The sequence below is a fragment of the Hesperophylax consimilis genome, chromosome 12 (genome assembly GCF_061612785.1).
Source record: "Hesperophylax consimilis isolate HC1 chromosome 12, BYU_Hcon_1.0, whole genome shotgun sequence".
NCBI lineage: Eukaryota > Metazoa > Arthropoda > Insecta > Trichoptera > Limnephilidae > Hesperophylax > Hesperophylax consimilis.
In genome coordinates this window covers 35,019,882-35,042,891 of record NC_142847.1, presented here as the reverse complement: position 1 = coordinate 35,042,891, position 23,010 = coordinate 35,019,882, and the positions used below count along the sequence as shown (strand labels likewise).

General features: G+C 37.0%; 1 protein-coding gene across 5 annotated transcripts in view; it reads left to right on the top strand.

Moving 5' to 3' along the window:
- The window catches only part of Axn (protein axin), a 251,789-nt gene extending 230,437 nt beyond the window's left edge, over positions 1–21,352 (top strand). For 4 of the 5 annotated variants that reach the window (XM_089638384.1, XM_089638385.1, XM_089638386.1 and 1 more), the window contains 13 exons: positions 449–597; positions 1,492–1,606; positions 3,008–3,142; positions 5,301–5,494; positions 10,478–10,627; positions 11,632–11,764; positions 14,561–14,704; positions 15,650–15,743; positions 16,114–16,354; positions 17,647–17,787; positions 18,651–18,815; positions 19,705–19,905; positions 21,215–21,352. In XM_089638384.1, the coding sequence (XP_089494510.1) occupies positions 449–597; positions 1,492–1,606; positions 3,008–3,142; positions 5,301–5,494; positions 10,478–10,627; positions 11,632–11,764; positions 14,561–14,704; positions 15,650–15,743; positions 16,114–16,354; positions 17,647–17,787; positions 18,651–18,815; positions 19,705–19,905; positions 21,215–21,341 (1,989 nt within the window). In that variant the 3' untranslated portion in view covers positions 21,342–21,352. The remainder of the gene's footprint in view (positions 1–448; positions 598–1,491; positions 1,607–3,007; positions 3,143–5,300; positions 5,495–10,477; positions 10,628–11,631; positions 11,765–14,560; positions 14,705–15,649; positions 15,744–16,113; positions 16,355–17,646; positions 17,788–18,650; positions 18,816–19,704; positions 19,906–21,214) is intronic. The other variant, XM_089638388.1, reaches the window with a different exon arrangement.
- Positions 21,353–23,010: the final 1,658 nt, after the last annotated feature.

Genomic DNA, 23,010 nt, shown 5'->3' with positions numbered 1-23,010 from the left:
CAATATCCGAAGTGATTCTATTTAACAACAAGATAGCTCTCCCCACTACATAAACAAGTATGGATTGGAAATGAGCCGCAAACGCATTGGCTACATCCCCTCCTCTAGCTTCTCTCCTCATGCATCATGATGTCTGTTATTCCACCATCCTTTCTTGGTGAATTGTCCAAAGTCCTAAAATGACTTAGGACCGTACTTGATATCACTCTCTATAGAATTGACGTATGTACGGAATGCCATATCAACATTTATTGTTGATAAGCCTTCTGGCGTCCTGCATTGGACGTAGGCCTCCTTCAAATAAGTCCAATTTTCCTTCTTCTTGGCAGCTATCACCCATTCGTAGCCGGCAGATGTCTTTAGATCTTCCGCTCGTCTCTTTAGAACTCTCGGAGAGTATTAACATTGGTGACTATATTTAACATGGTTATTGTTTGTTTTACGCCAGGATGCCGAGGGAGTCCGGCTGTTCCAGTGGTTTGTGCGCGAGGCCGGAGCTCCGCACGCCGACCGCCTGGACTTCTACTTTGCATGTCAGGGTCTCAAGCAGCAGAGGGACCCCCTACTCCTCAAGTCTATGGTGGCGGCCATCTACAAGTAAGTTCAATGTAATTGTTTGTCAATACAGAACAATGTTCTGATTACATTTGGTCAGCCAAATGACACTTGTTAACAGACCAATGGAGTAAAGCAATGAATTGTAATACACATGTCTATTAATGAGTAGCCTGCCGTAGGAAAGGCAGTTTGCCACGCCAAACTACATATTGAAAAGTGGGTCAAATCCCAGCACCGGAAGGACAATCCAAAGTATTCATATACATACCAAGGACCAGACCCTAGACGGCACAGGCAACTACTCAATATGGACAGAAACTCACTGAGAGAACTGGTAGGACTATTAAATGGATGCCATCTCAGATAACACATATAGCTGTTGGGAGTAGAGTGCACCAATAGACTTCCAATTCACCCATGGTTCCAACATCCCACCCTGGTGAGAACAAGTCTCAGCTATCTGGGAAGAAACAGTGTGGAACCAGTAGACAGCCAAATATCCAATGATAACACTGGTATACTTTATCAAAGGGACCGTGTTTCTATTACAGGAATGAGGTGAAACGGGAGACAGCACGATGGGCCCATGGCTAGAGTAGTCACCGGAACTATGGTAAACCGTCTCCGCTTTAAATAACTAAAACGAACAACAAAACTGATTCACCCATGTTGTCAATGTCCGCCTTGATAAAAAGAAAGCTCAGTTACCTGGGGAGTTGCATTGTGGAACCAGGAAACATTGCGACAACCCTCGTGAACCTTATCAAAGGGACTGGACTGCTGCAAAGAACTAATGTGAAACATGGGATATAGCACAATGAGTTGATTTCTTACGCTACCTAGGTATTGTTTCATCATATAGGGCAGTCTTGTCTCATTTAATCTGCTTTACAGCCTTTCGGAGACTAATGTTAAGGATGTTTGTATTTGCAGCTTCATCAGAAAATCACAGCTAACGATACCGGAGGATGTGCGGCGGCGGATCAAGAGGGTGCTCAAGGATGAGGAGGAACTGGATGCCGATATCTTCGATTCTATGCAAGCTGAGGTGAGAAACTGTATATATAATATGACAGACATCTTCTCTCCTCATTGCTTTGTTTGCTGTGTAAATCTATTGCATATTATTTTTAACTAAACTGGTTCTTAAATTGAAAACAATCTCCAATAAGTAGAGATGGCAAAATTTTGCATTAATTTTCAGATTTTTTAGCATTAACAATTGGAAATTTAGCGTTTTATAGCATTTTGAGGCATAATTTAGCGTTTTGTAGCTAAATAGAAAAAAATGTATTTCCTGAATGTTTTTAGTGCATATTTTAAGTATTTTTGGTAAAATATATGTTTAACCTTCAATTTTAATAATAAATTAATAAGGAAGGAAACTCTAAGTACGGGTCGAACACAAACACAACAAATGCAGATTGCGATTAACATCAATAGGCGTAATTTATTTCGCACAAATTGTGTAATGTCAAAAAGCAATTTTAGCCTACAGTACAAAAATATTAAATATTTACACATAAAATAGTAACAAAATTATAAAAAATCGTAGGAAAGGCTTCCAAAAATGAAATAAAGTAGGCATAATACTTTTCCCTGCACATTCACATGAAACTACCTTCCTTATGCATTTTTCTCAATTCTTCTTTAGTTGTACTGGACTAAATATTACTGTATCAGCTTCTCCAATTTGTATGGTTCTTTGACTTCTGAAATACGCTATATTCTCGGAAAGCGTTTAAATTCAGCGTACAGTATAAATTAAAAATATTAAATATTTACACATAAAATAGTAACAAAATTGTAAAAAGAGGTAGGACAGGCTTCCAAAAATGAAATAAAGTAGGCATACTTGAAATACAGGTAAATACAAAAAACAATGGAAAAGGCACTTTACTGATTGAATGATAGCATTGCGCACGTTTCAATAGTAGGCTCCTTCATTCTCGTACACCTGTCAGTCAATACCCGGTATTTTCGGGAAATTCGCGCCTATTTCGCTAAATAGAATAATTTAGCTGAAATACGGCAAAAATCACGTTTTTTGCGTTAATTCGCGAAATAGAAATCACTGGAAACACTTTCAAATGCCTTGAAACGCAAAGAAAACTTATAAATGCCCTATTTTCGAACCATAAATATTTTTTCGCGTTTTTAGTTAAAACGAAATTTTGCCATCTCTACCAATAAGGCTTACTTTGTTATTTGCCAAGATTACTAAAGGCCAGTGTTTCACAGAACTTGAATATTGATTTTGAAATTTTATGAATTGTTCATGTTTGTCTTGAACAATTGCTCTTATAACATGATCAGACGTTTAGTTGATCAGCTTTTATTGAACTACAAAAATTGTTTGAAAAAACTTTTCGTTCAACTTTTTTAATGATATGTATATAAAGGGTAGTTGTGTACTTGTAGATAAATGAATGTGTGTTTTTAATTTCAGACGGAGGCATTGATAAAGGCGACAACGTATCTGTCGTTCCTGAAGTCGGATGCCTACCTCCACGCTGCCCAGGGATCCCAAGCCGCCCACACCTCCTCCAGCGGAAGCCTCTCCAGCTCATCCAGCGCTAAAGAGGTAGTTACCTTTCATACTCACTATACTCTGAAAGTAATAAGTGTGTGGGTAACAGTGGGTAGAGACAATGAAAGATGTTATGATGAATCACTGTGTCTTTATTATGTGGACAGTGTTGTAGTTTGTACGCATCACGACGGGATGCATACCGTGTAGGTCACACTATGGCGGGATGGGGATCTGTGCTCGACGCATGGCGGGCGGAGACTTCTGATGATGGTCAGCTGGTGGAGTAGGTCACGGATCTTCCTGGTCCTCCAGTGAGATGCTCAATATCGTGGTTAGTGTAGATGATTGATGACGAACTCCTCCTGGCTGATGTTCGACACCATGGTGGTGGAGATAAATGGTGCTGGAGTGTGGTCGTGGTGATGTAGGGTGGAACCCGACGGCGGGTGCGATGGGCGAAGCAGCTGTCGCCAGGTGCTAGTATTTGATTGAGCATTAGTAGTACTGGGCCGCCCGGAGAATGCTAGAAACCGCAGGTATATCGGCGCACTTTCGTCGCGAATATCAAAGTTTCCAGGATGTGCTACGCATCCCGCACTGCATGTCTTGAATGCTCTAGGTTTGCGCTGCAAATATTATAGTAGTAGTATTAGGCTCATATTATTATAGTAGTGTGTCACTACAAGTAGTTGGTTAGAGCTCATTGGTGGCTTGCCACGCCGCACTTGTCGCCCGCACACTCATATCAGATAACACTAGGGAACGGTCTTTTGTTTTCGTTTCAATTATAAATCATTCATCACCTAAATTTATGTATTTGTTGAAAGTTTAGAATTGTTCAGATATTGTGAGAGAAAAAAAAGTAAAATAACATGTATGGGCACCAGAACTTTTATGTTATTCTGACTTCCTTAACTCTTTGCACGCGGCCGTATCAACTGTTGTTACGGCAAAAAGTCTATACTCACACGCGGCTGTATCAACAGTTGATACGGAAACTTTGACGGCCGATATTCCAGCGCTCTTTCGTCATAAATGTACTTCTTGCTCACTTGGACATTCATAGAACTATCACGATGCTGACATCTACAAGAATTTCTCAAAAATAAAATTGTATTTCATAAAAAAAGATTGATAGTCTAGTGCGCCTTTTAGTCCTTTAGTTTACATTTTTGTCAACGGATGGCGTTAGTACTAGTATGTCATTTACAACTTTTCATAACTAAAAATGATAAGTGATCATGGTGTCCCACTTGTGTCTATCAACGCAGTGGCCTAAGTACACACACACCGAGAGTGGTTTATTTGTGACGCCGAGTGAATGGCGGGACCATATTCAAAAGATACGGTGCGTCTTTGTATGAAATTTTATGTTTTTATTTTTATAAACATCTAAGAGTGTTGACACACGAGGATTTGTTTTCATATTGTGGAGAATAATCTGTTCTGTCTATATAGTCCAATAAATCGTGCCAGAATGCTATAATTAGACATTTAATTGCGTGCATAGGTATTTGAAAATATGTATGGCGTACTGGTATAGATAAAACGGAGCAAATTAACGCGTTCAAAAGGTTAAACATTGACCATTCTTTCACCACTGTCTATAATAAAAAATGGACATCGAACCCCTTTTTTACAGTTACAGAGTTAAGAATAATGTCATTTTTTTTAAAAAGTGGCCCATAGTTAACATTCAGGCAACACGGTCCAATCCCTCAAAGTTGGTTTCTGAATTATGTATTTTTCAACTTGACGTCCTCTATGGTCGAATGGTTATGATCCTTGGCTACGAATCCGGAGCACGGCTTCAAATTCCGGCATGCGCAAGTAAATTTTATTTGATTAAATTGTGTTATTTCACAATTTATTTATAAAAAATATTACATAGTATGTTTGTGGCACGTTTTAGGGTGGTAGATACTTTCAGTATCGTCCTGTTAAGACCATCATTCAGAATAGAAAAGTTGCTTGAAATTACTTTAGCCGTGTTTGGTGAATAGATCTGAATTGCTACTTTTCTCTTACCCACCTTCTTCGTCTCCCCTCTAGCTTCAGCCTTTCAACGTACCCCAATTAGGGATGCCATAGTCTCATTGGCCCCAGACGGTTGGGAGCAGTCGGGACTCTTGTGCGGTACTCGCATAAAAGCCTCTAATAATGATGTATTCTGAAATTTGATTTAAATACGTATAATTTGTATTTGCAGTTGTGTGCCGCAAACCTCCCCCCTCTGGCCACCCTCCACGAGGGGGAAGAGCTGTCCCTGCACCACCCCCCCCTGCCCCCCTCGGAAATGCCCGCCCCGGGGCCCCCCTGCACCGGCCTGCCCCCGCAGCGCCTCACTAAGGAGCTGCTCATGGCCACCCAGAAGAGGAGACTGCACACAGAGACAATGCACGGGTGAGTGATCCAATCGAGGTTCAGATAGTCCTAGTTAGAATTCCATTATTCTTCATTTGGTTGTTCGATTGTGCTCATTTCTTGTGATTGTGATTGTTTTCACGTATTCTTGAGATTCACATGTTTACTGTTAAAATGCTGGCAAAAATAAATATTCATCTTATAAATAAGACATTATATATCTTTATTAACCCCTGGGGTCTTTTGAGATATTGTCGTCAAATTGTCAGAATCATGATTTATTTAGAAATATTCCCGTTCAACATTAATTTGCAATTATTTTTTAGCTGTTTTTGAGTGTATCCAAAACTAAAATACTGTCTTTGAAAGCAGATGAAAGATTCTTTCAGATCATAATACAGTAGAACCCCGTTAATTCGAACCCCGATAATTCGAAAAAACGCGTAATTCGAAATTTTCGCAAAAAAAATTTCCGCTGAAAAATTTTTTCATACAAAATTTTTTTTAATTCGAAATTCGTTAATTCGTAATTCGAAATTTATTTTTGTCCGCACACGAAAATTTGTTCGTGTAATTCGAAAAAATCTGATTTTTGCAAAAATAAATCATAATATTTCATAAATCTGAATCTAAAAGTCAGCCGTGGCGGTAAAACGCCGAAAAATGTATTTTTACGTGGTTATACATCGTCCTTATTAGTATTATTATTTTGTAAATCTGAATCGATTTACACTGGAATGTTGTATTTTTTCAAATTTATTTTGAATATCCGAGTTTAAAGGGCCGAGAAAATACATTTTACGCGGATATATGTCGTAGTTTTACGAGTTTACGCCAAATATCTGCATTTAAAGGGTCGGTCGCGACGAAACTCGGCCGCGTAATTTCGATTTACGCGTAAATATATCGTATTTTTACCAACTTTACTTCCAATATCCGCGTTGAAAAAATACGGCGCGACGGAAATCGGCCGAAAAATTTCGATCCATGCCGAAATATGACATATTTTTACGAATTTACTTCAAATATCTGAACATAAAAGGCCGGCCGCGACGAAAAACTGCCGACAAAATTCGATTTACGCGGAAATATATCATATTTTTACGAATTTATTTTGAATATCTGAATTTGAAGAGCCGGCCGCGTCGGAATACGGCCGCGAAATCTCGATTTACGCGGAAATATATCGTATTTTTACGAATATCTCAATTTAAAGGGTAGGCCGTGACCGAAATCGGCAGCGAAATCTCGATTTACGCGTAAATATATAGCATTTTTATGATTTTTTTTCGAATATCTGAATTTGAAGAGCCGGCCGCGACAGAATACGGCCGCGAATCCTCGTTTTACGCGGAAATATATCGTATTTTTACGAATTCAAATTCAGATATTTGAAATAAAGGGCCGGCCGCGACAGAAAAATACCGCGAAATCTCGATTTACGCGGAAATATATCGTATTTTTACGAATATCTCAATTTAAAGGATAGGCCGCGACCGAAATCGGCAGCGAAATCTCGATTTACGCGTAAATATATAGCATTTTTACGAATTTATTGCGAATATCTGAATTTACAGGGCCGGCCGCTACGGTAATCGACCGCGAAAATAAAGAAATAATTGGTATTAATACGAATTTACAACTAAAATACCACCCGGATTTGAAGAGGCGGCCGAGAAAATCGATTTTCGGCTTTTTTTTTTTTTTTTTTTTCATAAAATTTCGAAATACGTGGGAATTCGTTAATTCGAAATTTGATTTTTGATGTCCGCTGGATTTCGAATTAACGAGGTTCTACTGTATTACAAACGGACACATGAAATTTTAAAGTATCAAAATTTTGATTTTTCACATTTGTTTTTTTTGTAAACTGTAACAGTACCACTTCATACAAAACCAAAAAACATATTTAATTACAGAAACGTATTATGAAGGTTACTTGTAAATTTTTTTTTTTTTCGTTTCATATAAAAACAATTAATACAAATTGACAAATATTTCACAACGTGAAAGCAATGGCGGTCATTGAAAAAACGAAATAAAAAAAAAAACGCTGAAAGTCGGGACTTCAAAAGATACTTATCTTTGAAGTAAATTCGTAATAATATCAATTATTCAGTTATTCAAAGTAAATTCATAAAAAATATCACGCGTTTCCGCGAGAATTCGAAATTTCGCAGCCGATTTCCGTCGCGGCCGGCTGTTAAAATTCAGATATTCAAAATAAATTCAATATATTTATGCGTAAATCGACATTTCGGGCCGACTCTATGGTTTTCTCTTTAATTCAGATATTTGTTGTAAATTCGTGAAAATACGACATATTTCCGCTTAAAACGAATTTTCTCGGCCCTTCAAACTCAGATATTCGAAATAAATTTGAAAAAATATGTCATTCCAGTAAAAACCGAATCAGATTTACAAAATAATAATACTAATTAGAACGATGTATAACCACGTAAAAATACATTTTTCGGCGTTTTACCACCACGGCCATCTTTCAGATTTTACGAAATTTTATGATTTTTCAAAAATCAAATTCTTTCGAATTACACGAACCAATTTTCGTGCGCAAACAAAAATGAATTTCGAATTACAAATCAACAAATTTCGAATTAAAAAAATCATTTAGTATAAAAAAAATTTTTTTGCGAAATTTTTGAATAGTGCGTTTTTTAGAATTATTGTGGTTTGAATTAAGGGGGTTCTACTGTACTCACTTTTATGAGTCTGTATCGGTTTTGTTCCGTAGAGTACACAAGAATACTCTATTGCTATCTGTGTTGGACAAAATACGAGTTATTGCAATGTTTTTTTAGCATTGAGCACATTCAGCCTGTTTATGTTTGTGCTCGCAAAACTCGAAAACTCGTCCGATATTGCGGAAAATTTCAAACTTTGTTCTTATTAGTGCCAGGAGTGTTTAGAGAGTGGTTTGAATGGTAGAAGAAAATAAAGGGAAATACGTGACGCAGTCGAATTGAAGTCAATGTAGTGTAGTGATTTGTTTTTGGGGTATTATGCCGTGTTGCACTATGTCCTTCTTTAGCCAACGTTTCGGTCAGCATTGCAGTGTCCATCATCAGAGCAGATGTGTAATATATATAAAAGGAGGTAGCGCAACACGGCATAATACCCCAAAAACAAATCACTGTAATACATTTGACCGTGAAAATCTTAAATCATAACTAGGGGTACGTAAATTTCGCAAATAAAAAATCGTGATTTCGCATTTAAAAAAACCCAAAATAGAAAATTTCGCATTTATTTCGCAAAAAAGAAATACGGTGTTAAAAACTCAATTAAAGGCTAGCATTGCTGTAATTTCTACATTGTTTGCCTGCGATCAGTTACGACAATGTTGTAGATATGTAGATACTAAAGTACCTGTCGGCATCAACACTATTGACAGGGCAATTATCAACACTAAAACTTGCATTACATCCACAGGAGCTTCTTGGCCGACCAATCGAAGTAATTGTCTGTGAAAATGTGAGTACCCGTCAATTAGTTCGTCTTGTGGTACACTTTTGAAAAACGGAATTTTTGCCAAGCTTTCCACTATGGAATTTGAATTGACAGAAGAAGAGGGCAAATTTTCTGCTTCCGATGGACAAAATAATCTGTCAATGTGCTTGTAGCACTCATTTGTTGGATTCGGCCCCATGTGTACCAACAATTTATCCAAGCTCTTTTGAGCATGTCTTCAACATCATGCTGTGATCGATAGAATTTTCGGTTCATAAAATAGCCGTCTCTGTCTGTTTTGAACAGATGTAATAATTGTTAGCGCGTCTGATCAACATTTGAAAGCACGTAACGTAAAAAGGTGCGAAAGTATTTAATTTTCAAATTTCGCTTTTATCGCAAATAAAATGCAGATTTCGCTTTTATCGCATCTATTTCGTAAAAACGAAATTTACGTACCCCTAATCATAACCAATGTAATGTAGTTTTTTCACAGTAACATTGTGGTATACAGTAGTGAATGGCGGAAGAAGTTGGAGAAAAAAGGATAGAAGAGAATAGAAATATATCTAGCATTGAATTCATCTTTATCGTGAATTAAGGCCATAATCGAACAATCTAATTATTTCGTTATCTAGTCTAAAAGACGTCATGTGAATTTACCCCTCATTTTACTGCTTGCTTTAGTAATACTTTTAAATACTAGTTTGTTCATTTTTATAGGACTCCATTTTTTAAATTAGCAAATTTTAATTCCACTATAATGTTTATGAAAAGCATGAAAATTTATAGATATGTACATAGTAGATATCATTTAAATTTGTTCCTAGTTATTTTTTGGCTTAAATTTGTTAACATTGACACGCAAATTAGCAAATATTGTGTTATTACGACAAAATTAAAAGCTAATTGTGCTATTTTGTGCCGGTTAATTGTTAACAACTCTTTGCCTAACTGTTAACTTTGTAAATCTTTTTTTTTTTTTAATTTCCCCCCCCTTCCTGACTGCGATTGTTTTATTTTTTGTTTCTTTCCCCCCTTCCATGTCGCTGTTTTGCTTGCCGCCGCCCCCAAATGTCTGCCCAATCAATATACACCTGGAAAACCTCTACTACAAAACCAAATTACCAACACACCTGCATCAACACACAAAATCCACCCAATTTAACAATGGAAACGCCGCTATAAATAATGTTGATCGATGGTTAATCAATCTAACGCTATTGATCGATGATTAATCAATCTAACGCTGTTGGTCGATGATTAATCAATTTAACGCTGTAAATTGATGGTTAATCAATCTAACACTGTTAATTGATGGCTAATCAATTAACAATGTTGATCGATGGTTAATCAATCCAATGCCGTTAATCAATCTAATGCTGTTGGTTGATGATTAATCAATCTAACGCTGCTGTTTGATGGTTAATCAATCTGTCGCTTTTGATGGATGGCTAATCAATCTAACGCTGTTGTTTGATGGTTAATCAATCTATCGCTGTTGATGGATGGCTAATTCCACCCGTGGCATGTTGCTTAACTTTGGATAACCAGTGGAGTGTTTGGGAAGAACTACTCGGTGTACTCCCAGCCCCACTTATCCTATACGGCGTACTGTCCTGCATCTCGGCAAGACTCGGAGCTCCAATCGATGAGCAGCGGAAGGACTGACTCCGATGCCTTGTCCATGTCTGGTAGCAGCATGTGAGTACCATACCTCCCTTTTGATTTTACCCAATCAGTTAACGTTATTATTGTTTAGATCAATAGTTCATTTTTTATGTAGTAATGTTACTTCATTAGAAAATTATTTTGTTCATGTTTGTATTTAGAGCAAGATTAACCTGTAAAAAATCACAGGATATTATAATTGTAAGATTTGTGATGCTGAAAGTATTTAAAAAAAAAAATTTGCATCGTGAATTTTACAGTCAAATGTTTCCAATGAACACCAATCAAACACTTTTCAAACATGGAATTATTAATTAATTAATTAATTAAAATAAAATAAAATAATTTTAGTTTACAGTTTATTTGTTTGAATTGTTCCCACAGTCAATTCCAATTTTCATAATGATACTCAAATTCAAAGCAAATGAAAGTTCATTAAACCGGAGTTGCAGACAGAATTACACCCGAAATTAGTATTTTTATTGTCAGTTTTACTAAATATTAAATAAGACTCAGTAAGAGTAATCACAATCAATCATTATCATTAAATTACCTAATTTGGTTGCATAACACTTGGGTTGGATTGTTTCATAGAATTTGAACAGTTCATCAAATTTCAACATTCATTTTCAGGTTCTGTGAATGGCCTGTTCAAGTTCTGTTATCAAATAATTATAATCCAGTTACTTTACAGAACTGAAATAATAACAGAACTTGTAAAGAACTTTCACAAAACTTTGAAATTTGAAGATTTGTTCAAATTCTCTGAAACTACCTGTAAAAGAAAATACATTTGAATGCAAACAAATGTTCCTAAGAAATATTTTAGCAGCAAAAAGAAGGTATTGTTGCTTATTCATCAGAAATCACCACTAACTGCATCATTTGATGCATGAATAAATGATGCCTCCAGCCCAGCACTAGGCGCATCTATGGGTTTATGTTTATGCGCCTGTGACTTTTTCTACAATGAGAGTGTAATGAGCTTTATCCTTGTGACTTGTGTATATGTAATAAGTACCAATTGTATTGTGCAGCGATGGCGTGAGCGTGTGTCGGGGCGCTCGCAGCGGCGGGGGGGCCCACGGGGCGCGCCGGGAGCACATGCGACAGCAGCGCTCCATGATGGAGAGCGCCAACAACAACAGGGACACGCGCGTGCACGACATGGTGAGGAAATGTTACCTTCATACATTGTTGTCTCAATATCTGCTATGTTACTTTAATTGTCTAACATTTCCGTGTTACGAATACGGTGTATAAACTGACAAAATTTTACAAAAAATTCTACCACCTCTTCTATCATTATAAGCGAAAAGTGTTGTTTGTGCAATGATGCAGCAGAGGAATCGGACCCACTACGCTTTGGTGGGAACCTGAGGCATTTGTCAACTCAGCCACTGACCGGTTAATCTTTTGACGCGTACACCTAGTCTGTGCTAAAAGCCATACATCCGCCCATCTGTCGGCGCAATTTTAATGTATCATATTACAGACAAACATAGGAAACATTGCAAAATCAATAAAGTTCACGAGATTAACTTTTTGTCATTCAAATAAATCTGTTTATGGAACACAATACAGTGGAACCCTCTTAAGAGGTTTTCCAAGGGACCGGCAAAAAAAAACTTCTTAAGCAGGAAAACATCTTAAGAGGGTTTTCAATTTTCTCTTAATTTTGTATCAAATTGACATCCAATCGAAGGATTTATAAATATTGTAATTGTATAATAGGTAGATGAAATGAAACATATGTTTCGTCTGCTTGCTACAAAAAGTTCACTTTAAGTTGATTTTAGACAACAAAAAAACTGCCTACTTATACCAAATAAATGTAAAGAAGATAAACTAACTTAAAATACCAAAAAAAAAACTAAAATGTTTATTACGAAAAGGGGGATGAAAGTGAAATGTAACAGCACAACCACCAACCACGAAACATAAACCCAAACTAAAAGTTTATTTTCATTTTCATGATAAGGAAAGATGTCTAAAATATTGACAAAAAGGATAGGAAAAGATGACAAAAGTCAAATGTTTCGTCCTAATGCTAGGTCCCATTTAATGTAGAGTGTCAGATTAAGTCAATTTTACAAAGTGTTAAAAATTTACACCAGTCAAAAAATATTAGTATTTTAGAGATTTCCCCGACACAGCAAAGTTATGCGATAATGGGCTCTAAATCCTGTAAAGGAAGACAATTTAGAGTCCATTATTTCATACATTCTGAATATGGAAATTCCCGTTGGACAATGGACAATGCTTGTTGATAATGGCATTTATTTTGCCAATATTAAACAAGTGGTTTTATTTTGAGACTGCATGATAACAAAAGAAACCCGCATGGCCAGGACACGAAGATGCCTATGTATTTACAAAGAGATAAGAAATTCTCCCGCTTAATTAATTTTATTTCGTAGAAGACTGGCCTCTGTAAAGCTGATGAAATCGGATAAAGCACAGTTAAAATTTACGTATTTGAAAAGGTATTCACCAACCAGCTCATTTCAAAATTTGATAAAGGCAATGGTTTGACTCTCTGTCGAGTTTGCTTACTACTACTACTACTACTTGACAGCTGGGTACAAATAGCAGGTGTTGATACATGTTCTTTTAGTAAAAGGTGTTTCTCCAAAATTTAAAATCAAATATTGCTTTAATCAAAAATTAAAAAAACTGAATATAAGGTACTTTTAATCTTTTTATATTATATAGGTTTTTATATTATATAGTTTATTAAACACGTGTTTTCCACTGCAAAAAAATCAGTTGAATGAATTCTCATACAATTTGAAAATTAAAGAGAAAAACTTTTTTTTGCCAAAAATTTGCGTAAATTAAAATAAAATTGGCGCTTAACGCAACGGCCATATTTAAATTTGCAGATTCACGAAGTATGTAGTGATTTGAAATAATATAATATTGAAATGCAAACTTCGCGGCGCGGCGTTACCGGCATGGACAAGCCTCTCAGATGCAGATTTACGAAGTATTGATTAGAGATAAGACGACATTTTTCCGCGGAAATTGAAATTTCGCGGCCCCCAACATTATTTAAATAATTAAATAAAAATACGATTTGAGTAGATGTCTCCTTTTTCTTTTCAATGGATAACCATCCACATTGTTTATGCTTCTATCTCTATCGCACGCATTATGATTTATGTGAGAGTTGGAGATGCATACATTCAGAATAACAGTTCCGTCCATCTGACACAGCAACGTTATGCGATAATGGTCTTTAGAGAAGGGTATTTTAGAGCTCACTATCCCATGCTTATATAATGTATCTTGCATTTGGTTATTCCCAGTGGGCAATGGTCATTTTTCAAATCGGTGAAATGGGTTTTATTGAGATGCAGAATGACAACAAAGGAGCCGCATGGCGGAGCATAAAACGAAATGGTTATTTTTATTGGGCATTTTAAATCCTGACAATTATATTTTGTGCTGTAAAACTTTTTAAAAGGGTAATTATTTTGTTGGGGGATTATATTTTGGAACTTTTTAGGCGGGAAATCCTTTAAGGCGGGAAACATATTAAACGGGAAAAAAAGGCGTATTTTGTATGGGAATTTTTCGGGGTTGAAAAAACTGAACTTCTTAGACGGGAAAACATATTAAACGGGAACTTCTTAAGCGGGTTCCACTGTACATACTTTTAACTGGAAAATGGCTGAGGTTTAAAAGGTTTAGCAGACATATGAATACTGTGAAGTTACTTGTTTGTTAGCTAATTCCCCCTCTAACATAGACACAGTTGGATTTCAGGTTATCATATGAATAGCCCGGGCATAATATATCTGTATTAGAATAATGTTGTAAGTGCTACTAGAATTATTCAAAGTGTGCCTAAAAGCATTACAAACACAAACCTTTATTTATTTCTTTGATTACATACACTCTCGTTGATTATTGAAACTTTTAGCTTTACACGTGAGTGTATAAATATTTCTGTCTGTCCAGGTGATACCTCGAACATTCAGGATCCAGAAGGGGCAGTGCAGCATGATGAAGCCTGAGGAGTTTGCTCCGCTGCTGATTGAGAAGCTGGAGCGGCTGAAGAGGGACCAGGACAACCAGGAGAAGCTGGACCGGAAACTCATGGAGGTAAATTTCAATTGGGTTTATGGGCAAATCCCAGACCTCTCACTAATTAAGTTCCGATACAAAATTTGGAAAAGATTAAATAATAGTAACTGTTTGTGGAACTATTTGTCATATAGAAACATGGAACACCAAGCATTCACCTTGCAGTCTTAAGAAAAAACAAGGGTAAAAAATATTGAGCTTAGAAAGAGGCTTTCAAGAGTGGTGTAGTCGTTATTGGTAACTTTTTCAGGAAAACATTATTCATTTCATAATGCCTTCATAGCTGTGGCGGTTCGTGCAATGAGGGAGGGGAGGCTGTGCCTCTCCTAAAAAAATAGAAGAGAAAAGGGGAAAAAATAAGCTTCCAAAATATATTATAAGTCTTTTAAAAGTTACTTCAATTTAAATATTACCTATTTGTATTTTCATAGGATTGGTTGCCTTTATGTAGCTTATCATACTGGCTGCCCAAACATGGATTTCCATTTGCAGTATATCGCAGTACAAAATTCACTCGTGAGGCAGATGCAGGATCCGCCTCCGATAGTTGCTGATTTCATGTTGTTGAAGGGGGGTGGGGAAATCACATGTAATCGAAACGAATGATAGCTGGCAGGTCGCGCATTGTTTCGATTGAGGCGCGCCTCCAACAACAATTCCAAAGTAGCACCGATCAGCCATTGATAGTATGTTACATGGTTTTTGATTTTCCACCACCATACTATGCACATGCCTGTATGGATTACTTTGCCATTAGATCACCGATTATTTTGCTGCCATGAAAGATCATCACAATGATTTGATCTTCCGCTAATGTGAAAAGTTGTTAAACAAAGGTATAATATATTACTTAAAATATGGTGTGCCTACCTACTTTTAAACCCCATAAACCGCCACTGCTTTAAAGATATGTTGTTTTTTTGAAGCTTTTATTCCATATGCTAAATGTCTTCTTATTTGCAGAATGAAGATGAAGGTCAAGTCCAGCCCCGGCTCGTGGCTCAGGCGCTTCGGGAGAAGTTACAACTGGATGATGATAATGATCAAGATATTTTGGGTAAGTTATCAGTTATAATGCACCACACATTCAGTATCAATAGACCCTTTGCCAACATATTCTTCTGTAAATTTGTGTAATTATTAACTACTTTTACATTATTTTACTCACTCAGCCTCTTTCTATACCAGACCATTATCCAAGTTAGACATTAGTCCGCCATAATAGAAGTTCCTTAAATCGATGTATCAATCAATAAACTATATCTAGAGAAGAACAGAAGTATTATCCAAGTTACCTACCTCTACCCACAAAACACTAAATACTAATGGCGCAGTCGGTAGGTCATGTTGTGCACAGATGATGCATGCACACATAACTTTGTTTTGCTGTAATGTTGTACTTGATTATATCTTCATCTGTGTTTCAGATCAGCACGTGTCGCGCGTGTGGTCCGACCTGACGCCGGCGCGCTCGCCGGGCCGGCCTCCCACCCCGCCGCCACACCGCGCACGACTCCGCGAGCCGCACCCGCGCGACCTGCACTCCACACTGTCTGCGCAGTCCGCCCTGTCTGCTGATTCAGGCAACGTGCGCGACTTCGGGGATGCCGCCTCTTCCGGCAAGACCAGGTCGGTGGACTATAAGGACTATCCTGTCCCAAACAGAAGGTTACTACGAGCATGCAATGCATCTCTTTTATTTCCTATCTTTAGAGTCCTGACATTTTTGCATCTGTGATAGTGCCAATTTTCATATTTTTCACGCAATATTCATGTATGTAAAAAAAGAATACAATATTATACATTCTGAATCTTGGTATAACTATGCTTTTGACAAGCTTGAATACCAATTAAAATGGAACGCAGCTAACTTCATGTCGAAAACACCGCAAATTATCATTCTGTTTTCGATTTTGAAAAAAAAAAAAATTTAAGGCCAATTTTTTTGGCTGAAAAATACCAAAAAGTTTACTAAACATCACTTCTATTACAAAATTCCACAGCTTTTCTCTAAAATAATATGCTGAATAATAATGCAAAATATTCAGATCCCTCTACCGTGAGTCTGATCCTAACTAACTTATTCCTACTAGATATCAATTAGATTTCCACAAGTCAAGTTTTCTTTCAATAAACTAACATTTAGGATTGATGGAATTTGCATTTTTCATTCCCTCAATGTTAATTTTCCTAATTAATAATTAATTATCCATTAATATGAGGTGCATGTAACTTGTCGCTTATCAACAATAATTGCCTGACACTAGCGCTGCCACCTTCGTTTCTATATATCTCATATCCGTCTTTAAAATGCAATACATTTTATTATTATTTAATGAGCAATATGGGTGCCGCAACCTCGGGAACCATTCGTCGGTTAACCAACACATCTCCCGTAAGTCGCCCCAAGCGGTTCACTTCGTTTGGTGACTTAGCACGGGTGCCCGTTCATGGGGTGAGGTTTGTCCCGGTCTTGGTGGTAGATACGTCTGCCACGTCGTCTGTGCATGGTGGGCCGGATTTGGAGAGACTGGTTGAGGGAGACCTTTTGACCTCATCCACTCCTCTATTTGCAAGGAAATGTTTCCTGGGATTGAATGCAAAAGGCGTTTTGTTAATTTTTTTTGAGTTTCCACGGAGATTTACATTTGCGTTGTTGGCAGTTAAAATTAACATAAATGAAAGTTCTGCACTTCACAGTTCAATCTGAACTCGCAATTAATTTGTTTGTTCAGTTTTTGTAGTTTGAATAGAAATTATGTACCTATCTCCCCCTACACCAATCATAAACCAAATATATCTAACACACCGTGTGTATCTATTGAAAAAATTCAATATGGAATTGTGTTATGAAATTATTCAAAGGTGGACTGTATCCATCTTGAAAATTTGTGACTTGCCGTATCTAGTAGTTCTTGTATCGTTAACACCAATACTAACATATCTTTTTGTTTGACCAGGTCCATGAGCCGCAAAACCCTGACAGACCTCACGGATAGTGGCGTGTCGGTGGTGAGCGACACGGCGCCCGTGCTACCGGCGCACCAGCCTCACTCGCGTGTCCTCATGTGGATCCAGAAGGGCGCCAGCAATGTCGACAGGTAAAACTCTTGCTCCAGCCATAAGCGTGTAATTTACACTTCTTTCATAGCCATTAATTTTCATTAATTTGTTTTTTGTCTTTCACAATTGTAGAGTTGAGGTTTATTCACACCTACTGGCACCGTGCGTGGCAGACACGGCACAGATGTGAGCATTTACATATACCGGCACTGTGCATGGCAGACACGGCACAGATATTGATATGATACCGGATAGGCGATGTCCGTGTGAACGATATTTCAATTCTTTCGATGTTCAAATTAAAACAAATTCTATCATTATTATTTTTTTGGTAAACTAATGTTTAAGACAAGATTTTTTATGCATAGCACAAAGGGTAACAATTATTTATAAGTAAACGGGACGTCCCGTTGGCATCATGTATCTTTTATCAGGAGATTTTTCAATGTGGATGAGTGTTTCAGGCTAATAATTATTACTTATAAATAATTGTTAAATTCTATCATAATTGACATCGCATTTGCGTCGACTTCGTCCATGAAGTGTCATAATCAGCTGTGAATGCGGCACCATTTTGTACTTGCACTTGCACAGAAAAAATATTCTAGCAGAGATTGGTGTCGAGACGGGTCGACACGGATACAGATATGGATCTGGGCGGACACATCACGTTATATGTGAATAAGTTCATAGATAATGTAAGCAATTAATTTTGTCTTACCTGCCTGTTACATGTCTGCCATGCACTGAGCCGGTAAATGTAAATAGACCCTTGAACATATCATTTTTAGCATCTTTAACTGTAAAATAAGTACTAGCTTCTTTTACATATGACAGCTGTACATGTTTAAAGGAAACAAACATGTGTTTTATTTTTTTTTATGAATTTGTTTCCCACCAGATATGGACGCCGCTCCTTTAGCCGAAGTGGGTCGGCAGAGCGCCCCGGCCAGCCCGTGGCCACCGACCCCCAGATGCCCCCGCTGCCCTCCCCGCACACCCCCACGCAGCTGGACGAGGCGCGCCGCCGCCTGGAACAGCAGCAGCTACCTCGTCACCCCAAGAGGTAACATTCCCAGACCGAGTCAAACTCCACATTTTCCTGAATCATTTTTAAAACACTGCACGATAGATAATAATAATAATATTCGGCTGATTTGTATATCGCCATTTTTGTGAAAAATCACCTCAAGGGCACTACAAATAAATATTGTATAATATAATTGGCTTACAACAAAGATTTCTAATTATAACTAGTAACTTAAATCTAAGACTTACAGCTAGTGACTTATAAATAAGACTCGTAACTGACTGGCTTAAAACTAGTCACTTAAAATGACAAAAATATATTTACAATTCAGTGGCAGTTAGAGACTTAAAACTAATCCTAAAATATAATTATGCTAGTTCCATTACAACTGGGCAAAAACTAAGATTGTTTCAAATAATTATTCAAACATGTTGCAGTGTGGCCATTATCGCCACAAAATCTAATATGAAAATTCCAAAACACTGCACTGTAATGAGTGGATTTAGATATTCAATAGTTTCATTTGAATTTAACTCACTTTAGTACCATTGTGATTTATTTTTGGTGTATTATGCCATTTTATGTTTCCTCCGTCTTTTGCCAACTTTTCGGACAGGGCTACAGTATCCATTGTATAGTATAGATGTGTAGAATGTGGTGAAGTGTAGTATGTAGAAGCGATACCATGTTGCGCGCTCCATTCCTCTTAGGGGCGGTACTTCAGTATAATTAGTGAAAATGAATGTGGTTTTCGGAGTTTAGTTTTGGTGTGGCTAGTACCGGATATTAAGAAGTATTAAGCTTAGCCCATCTCTATTGATGTTAATGGAGTTTTGTGGATTTCACTTCTTCACTTTAGTTGAAAGAGTTGCGTCATTGAATTATTTATTTAGAATGTAATATGACCTCAAATTTACCATTCCAGATCGAGTGTGGGTGTAGGCAAGGCCCCCGCACCGCCCCCGCCTGCAGATCCCCCCATGGCACCCCCGCCACCCCCTGCCCCCTCCACCGTTGTGGTGTTCACTTTCTTAGAGGAACAATTCCCCTATCGCACCAAGATACCCGCGGCCCCCGTCACGCTCAAACAGTTCAAGGAGTACCTGCCTAAGAAGGGGAACTATAGGTCAGTCTGATCATTTTATCTATGCAATCATTATTTTGGCTTATGTATAGCAAATATATATTTTGACAGTTCAGCCTATTTAAAACTTGATCTATGTATTCATTTATAATTTGTTAATCTATATAAATAAAAATATTAATTATTTTTTAAATGATAAACTAAGGTTTATAAGACAAGGTTTTTTATGCATAGCAGAAAGGATAACAAATTATTATAAACAATAATTACTCTCCTGAAATATCCATACAAATTGAAAATATCTCCTGAGTAAAAGTAAGTGCCGCCAACGGGAATCGAACCCTCGCCTTCTGATATCCGGTCAGGTGCTCTGGACCACTGAGCTACGTCGGCTTATTCCTTACCCGCCAAATAATTCAATATGTACTAGTACTTCAATCAACAATTATTGCTTATTATTTGTTAATTTATTTATTTATTTATTTATTACACGCCCTAGTGGGCTTTTTTTTTTTTTTTTTTTTTCTTTTAGTTATATGGGTACATAGGTCTATTTGTGTCTAGAAGAATAAAAGTGATAGAATATACAACATTTATACTGATTAGTTTTCAAATGATATATATTACCCAGATCAGAATACAGAATCGGAGAATTTTGGTAAGCTAGTGTCCTAGTGTTAATGAAGTAAAAAGGTAAGAAATGTCGGCTTGATTTTTTGGGAACATGGATATTGATACATTGAAGTAATTCGGGACAGTCAATTTTAAAATGTAGTATTCTTTGTAACAGTATTAAATCTGTGCTTATTCTTCTTTCTGAAAGTTTCAATAGAGACATTTTATCCAAGAGGTAATTGTAATTTATGTTTTGTATAGGAATATGCAATTTATAATTTATAAACCTTAGAAACTTCCGTTGAATCTTTTCAATGTTATCTGAATATTGAAAAATGGAGACCATAACGTAGAGTTATACTCAAGTTGGCATCTGACAAGGGTTTTATATAACATAATAAATTGAAGTACTAGTGATATTGAATTGTTTGGCGGGTCGGGAATAAGCGGAAGCAGCTCAGTGGTCCAGAGCACCTGACCGGACATTAGAAGGTGCGGGTTCAATTCCCGTCGGCGGCATTTATTTTTACTTGGGAGATATTTTCAATTTGTTCATTTCTAAACAAGTTCTACTCTGTAATTATTATTTTGCATTTTATACTGCATGAAAATAATTTATAATTGGTAAATAGCTATTTATTTTTTATACTTTTACTATCATGTAGAATCGCCTCCCGAAGTTGGTTCATTTTACCCCCGGACACCCTGTATAGCTAATAATTTGTGTGGATTCCAGATACTTCTTCAAGACAGAATGCGAAGAGCTGGAGAACACGGTGATCCAGGAAGAGATCTTCAACGACGCAGACTTCCTACCGCTGTGGGACGGCAAGATCATGGCGCGCGTCAAGAACGTGGAATAGTGAAATGACTAGTGCTAAACGGACACGCGCCAAGTGGACATTATCTAAGTACTTATTTTACTGATGCACTGCATTTAAACGGGTATATAAAGCTATTTTCGTAAAACTCATCCGCATTTTACCCAATTATCAATCATCGTGATCTAATTATGCGGTGTTATTATTGTTGTTATTAATATTTTAATTCAACACCGTCGTCAGTGAAGCGTTACAAACTCTTATTGCAATTGTATTTTTTATTTACTTCGTTGCTAAAAATATTAAGAAATTTATTTTTCGGTTATTTGAATTTGTTAGTTTAACTCGATCGGGATATTTCCAAGTCTCGTTTTATCTCACTACTTATGAAATTATTTATCAGTTTTATTGTATTTATTTTACGCTTGCAAATTTAACCTCTACCGTCCGTGAGTGACACCTCAATATTTGCATAATTCACATCATATTATATCATTTTGTTTAATTACGATGTAATATAAAATAATTGTGAATTGTCCAACAGTTGATCACACTCGAGACAATATTACCTAGTATTGGCCAAGTGTCCAACAGCTGATCACAATCGAGACAATATTACCTAGTAGTATTGGCCAAGTGTCCAACAGCTGATCACAATCGAGACAATATTACCTAGTAGTATTGGCCAAGTGTCCAACAGCTGATCACAATCGAGACAATATTACCTAGTAGTATTGGCCAAGTGTCCAACAGCTGATCACAATCGAGACAATATTACCTAGTAGTATTGGCCAAGTGTCCAACAGTTGATCAGTTCGACAGTTGATCACACTCGAGACAATATTACTTAGTATTTGTATGAAACTCACGTTAGAAAGAGATCTTTATAAACTATAGCCGTAAATAAACAAACCACCGAACGTTCTGCGGTTTTGTTCTAAAAAACCGAAATTAACTTATGTTTTAATGGGAGATATTTAAAGTTAGATGCTAATCAATGGGTCATTTCCCCGGAGAATAAGTTATGTTGCTGGCGGTGTATCTACTCTCCTGGGAGAAGTGCGCCGGAGCAGGGCGCACCGCTGTACTCTACTCCGGTGGGGAGGCGATATGCGGTTCCACTGATGTCGCATGAGTACCTTTCTAGTTGTATTATTTAGCGTCCCCCCCCGAAGCATTATTGTGTACATACGATAGTTTATAAGTGACAACTGACTTGCCCAATATTTTTTTATATACATAGTAGCTTCATATTAGGAAAAGTTGATTAATTTTTGCATCTGATGATAACTTATTACGCTAAGTTATGTTTTAGATAGTTATTCAGGGTGGCCACAGACCTGGAAAACCGGGAATTATCAGGGAATTTTACCGAACCGGGAATTATCAGGGAAATGTCAGGGAATTTTAAAATATTCTTAAAATATCAGGGAATTCCAAAAATAAAACGAAATTCGTTATTTACGATTCGTGAAGTCCCAAAGTTGTGTTTTATTACTTTTACTTGCGGCGTGTGTAACAAAAGATATGCCGACAAAGACAAACTAGATAAGTAGGTATTTTTTTACTATTATTTTCGTAAATAGCTCTTGCAACACAATCATGTCGTAAATCACCCGCCTTGGTTTTTCCCCTATGCTATGTAGGTGCGAAATCTGTAAAGAAAAAGCTAGCAAAGTTACAACAAAGTGTCAAAAGGGTCGGACACCCA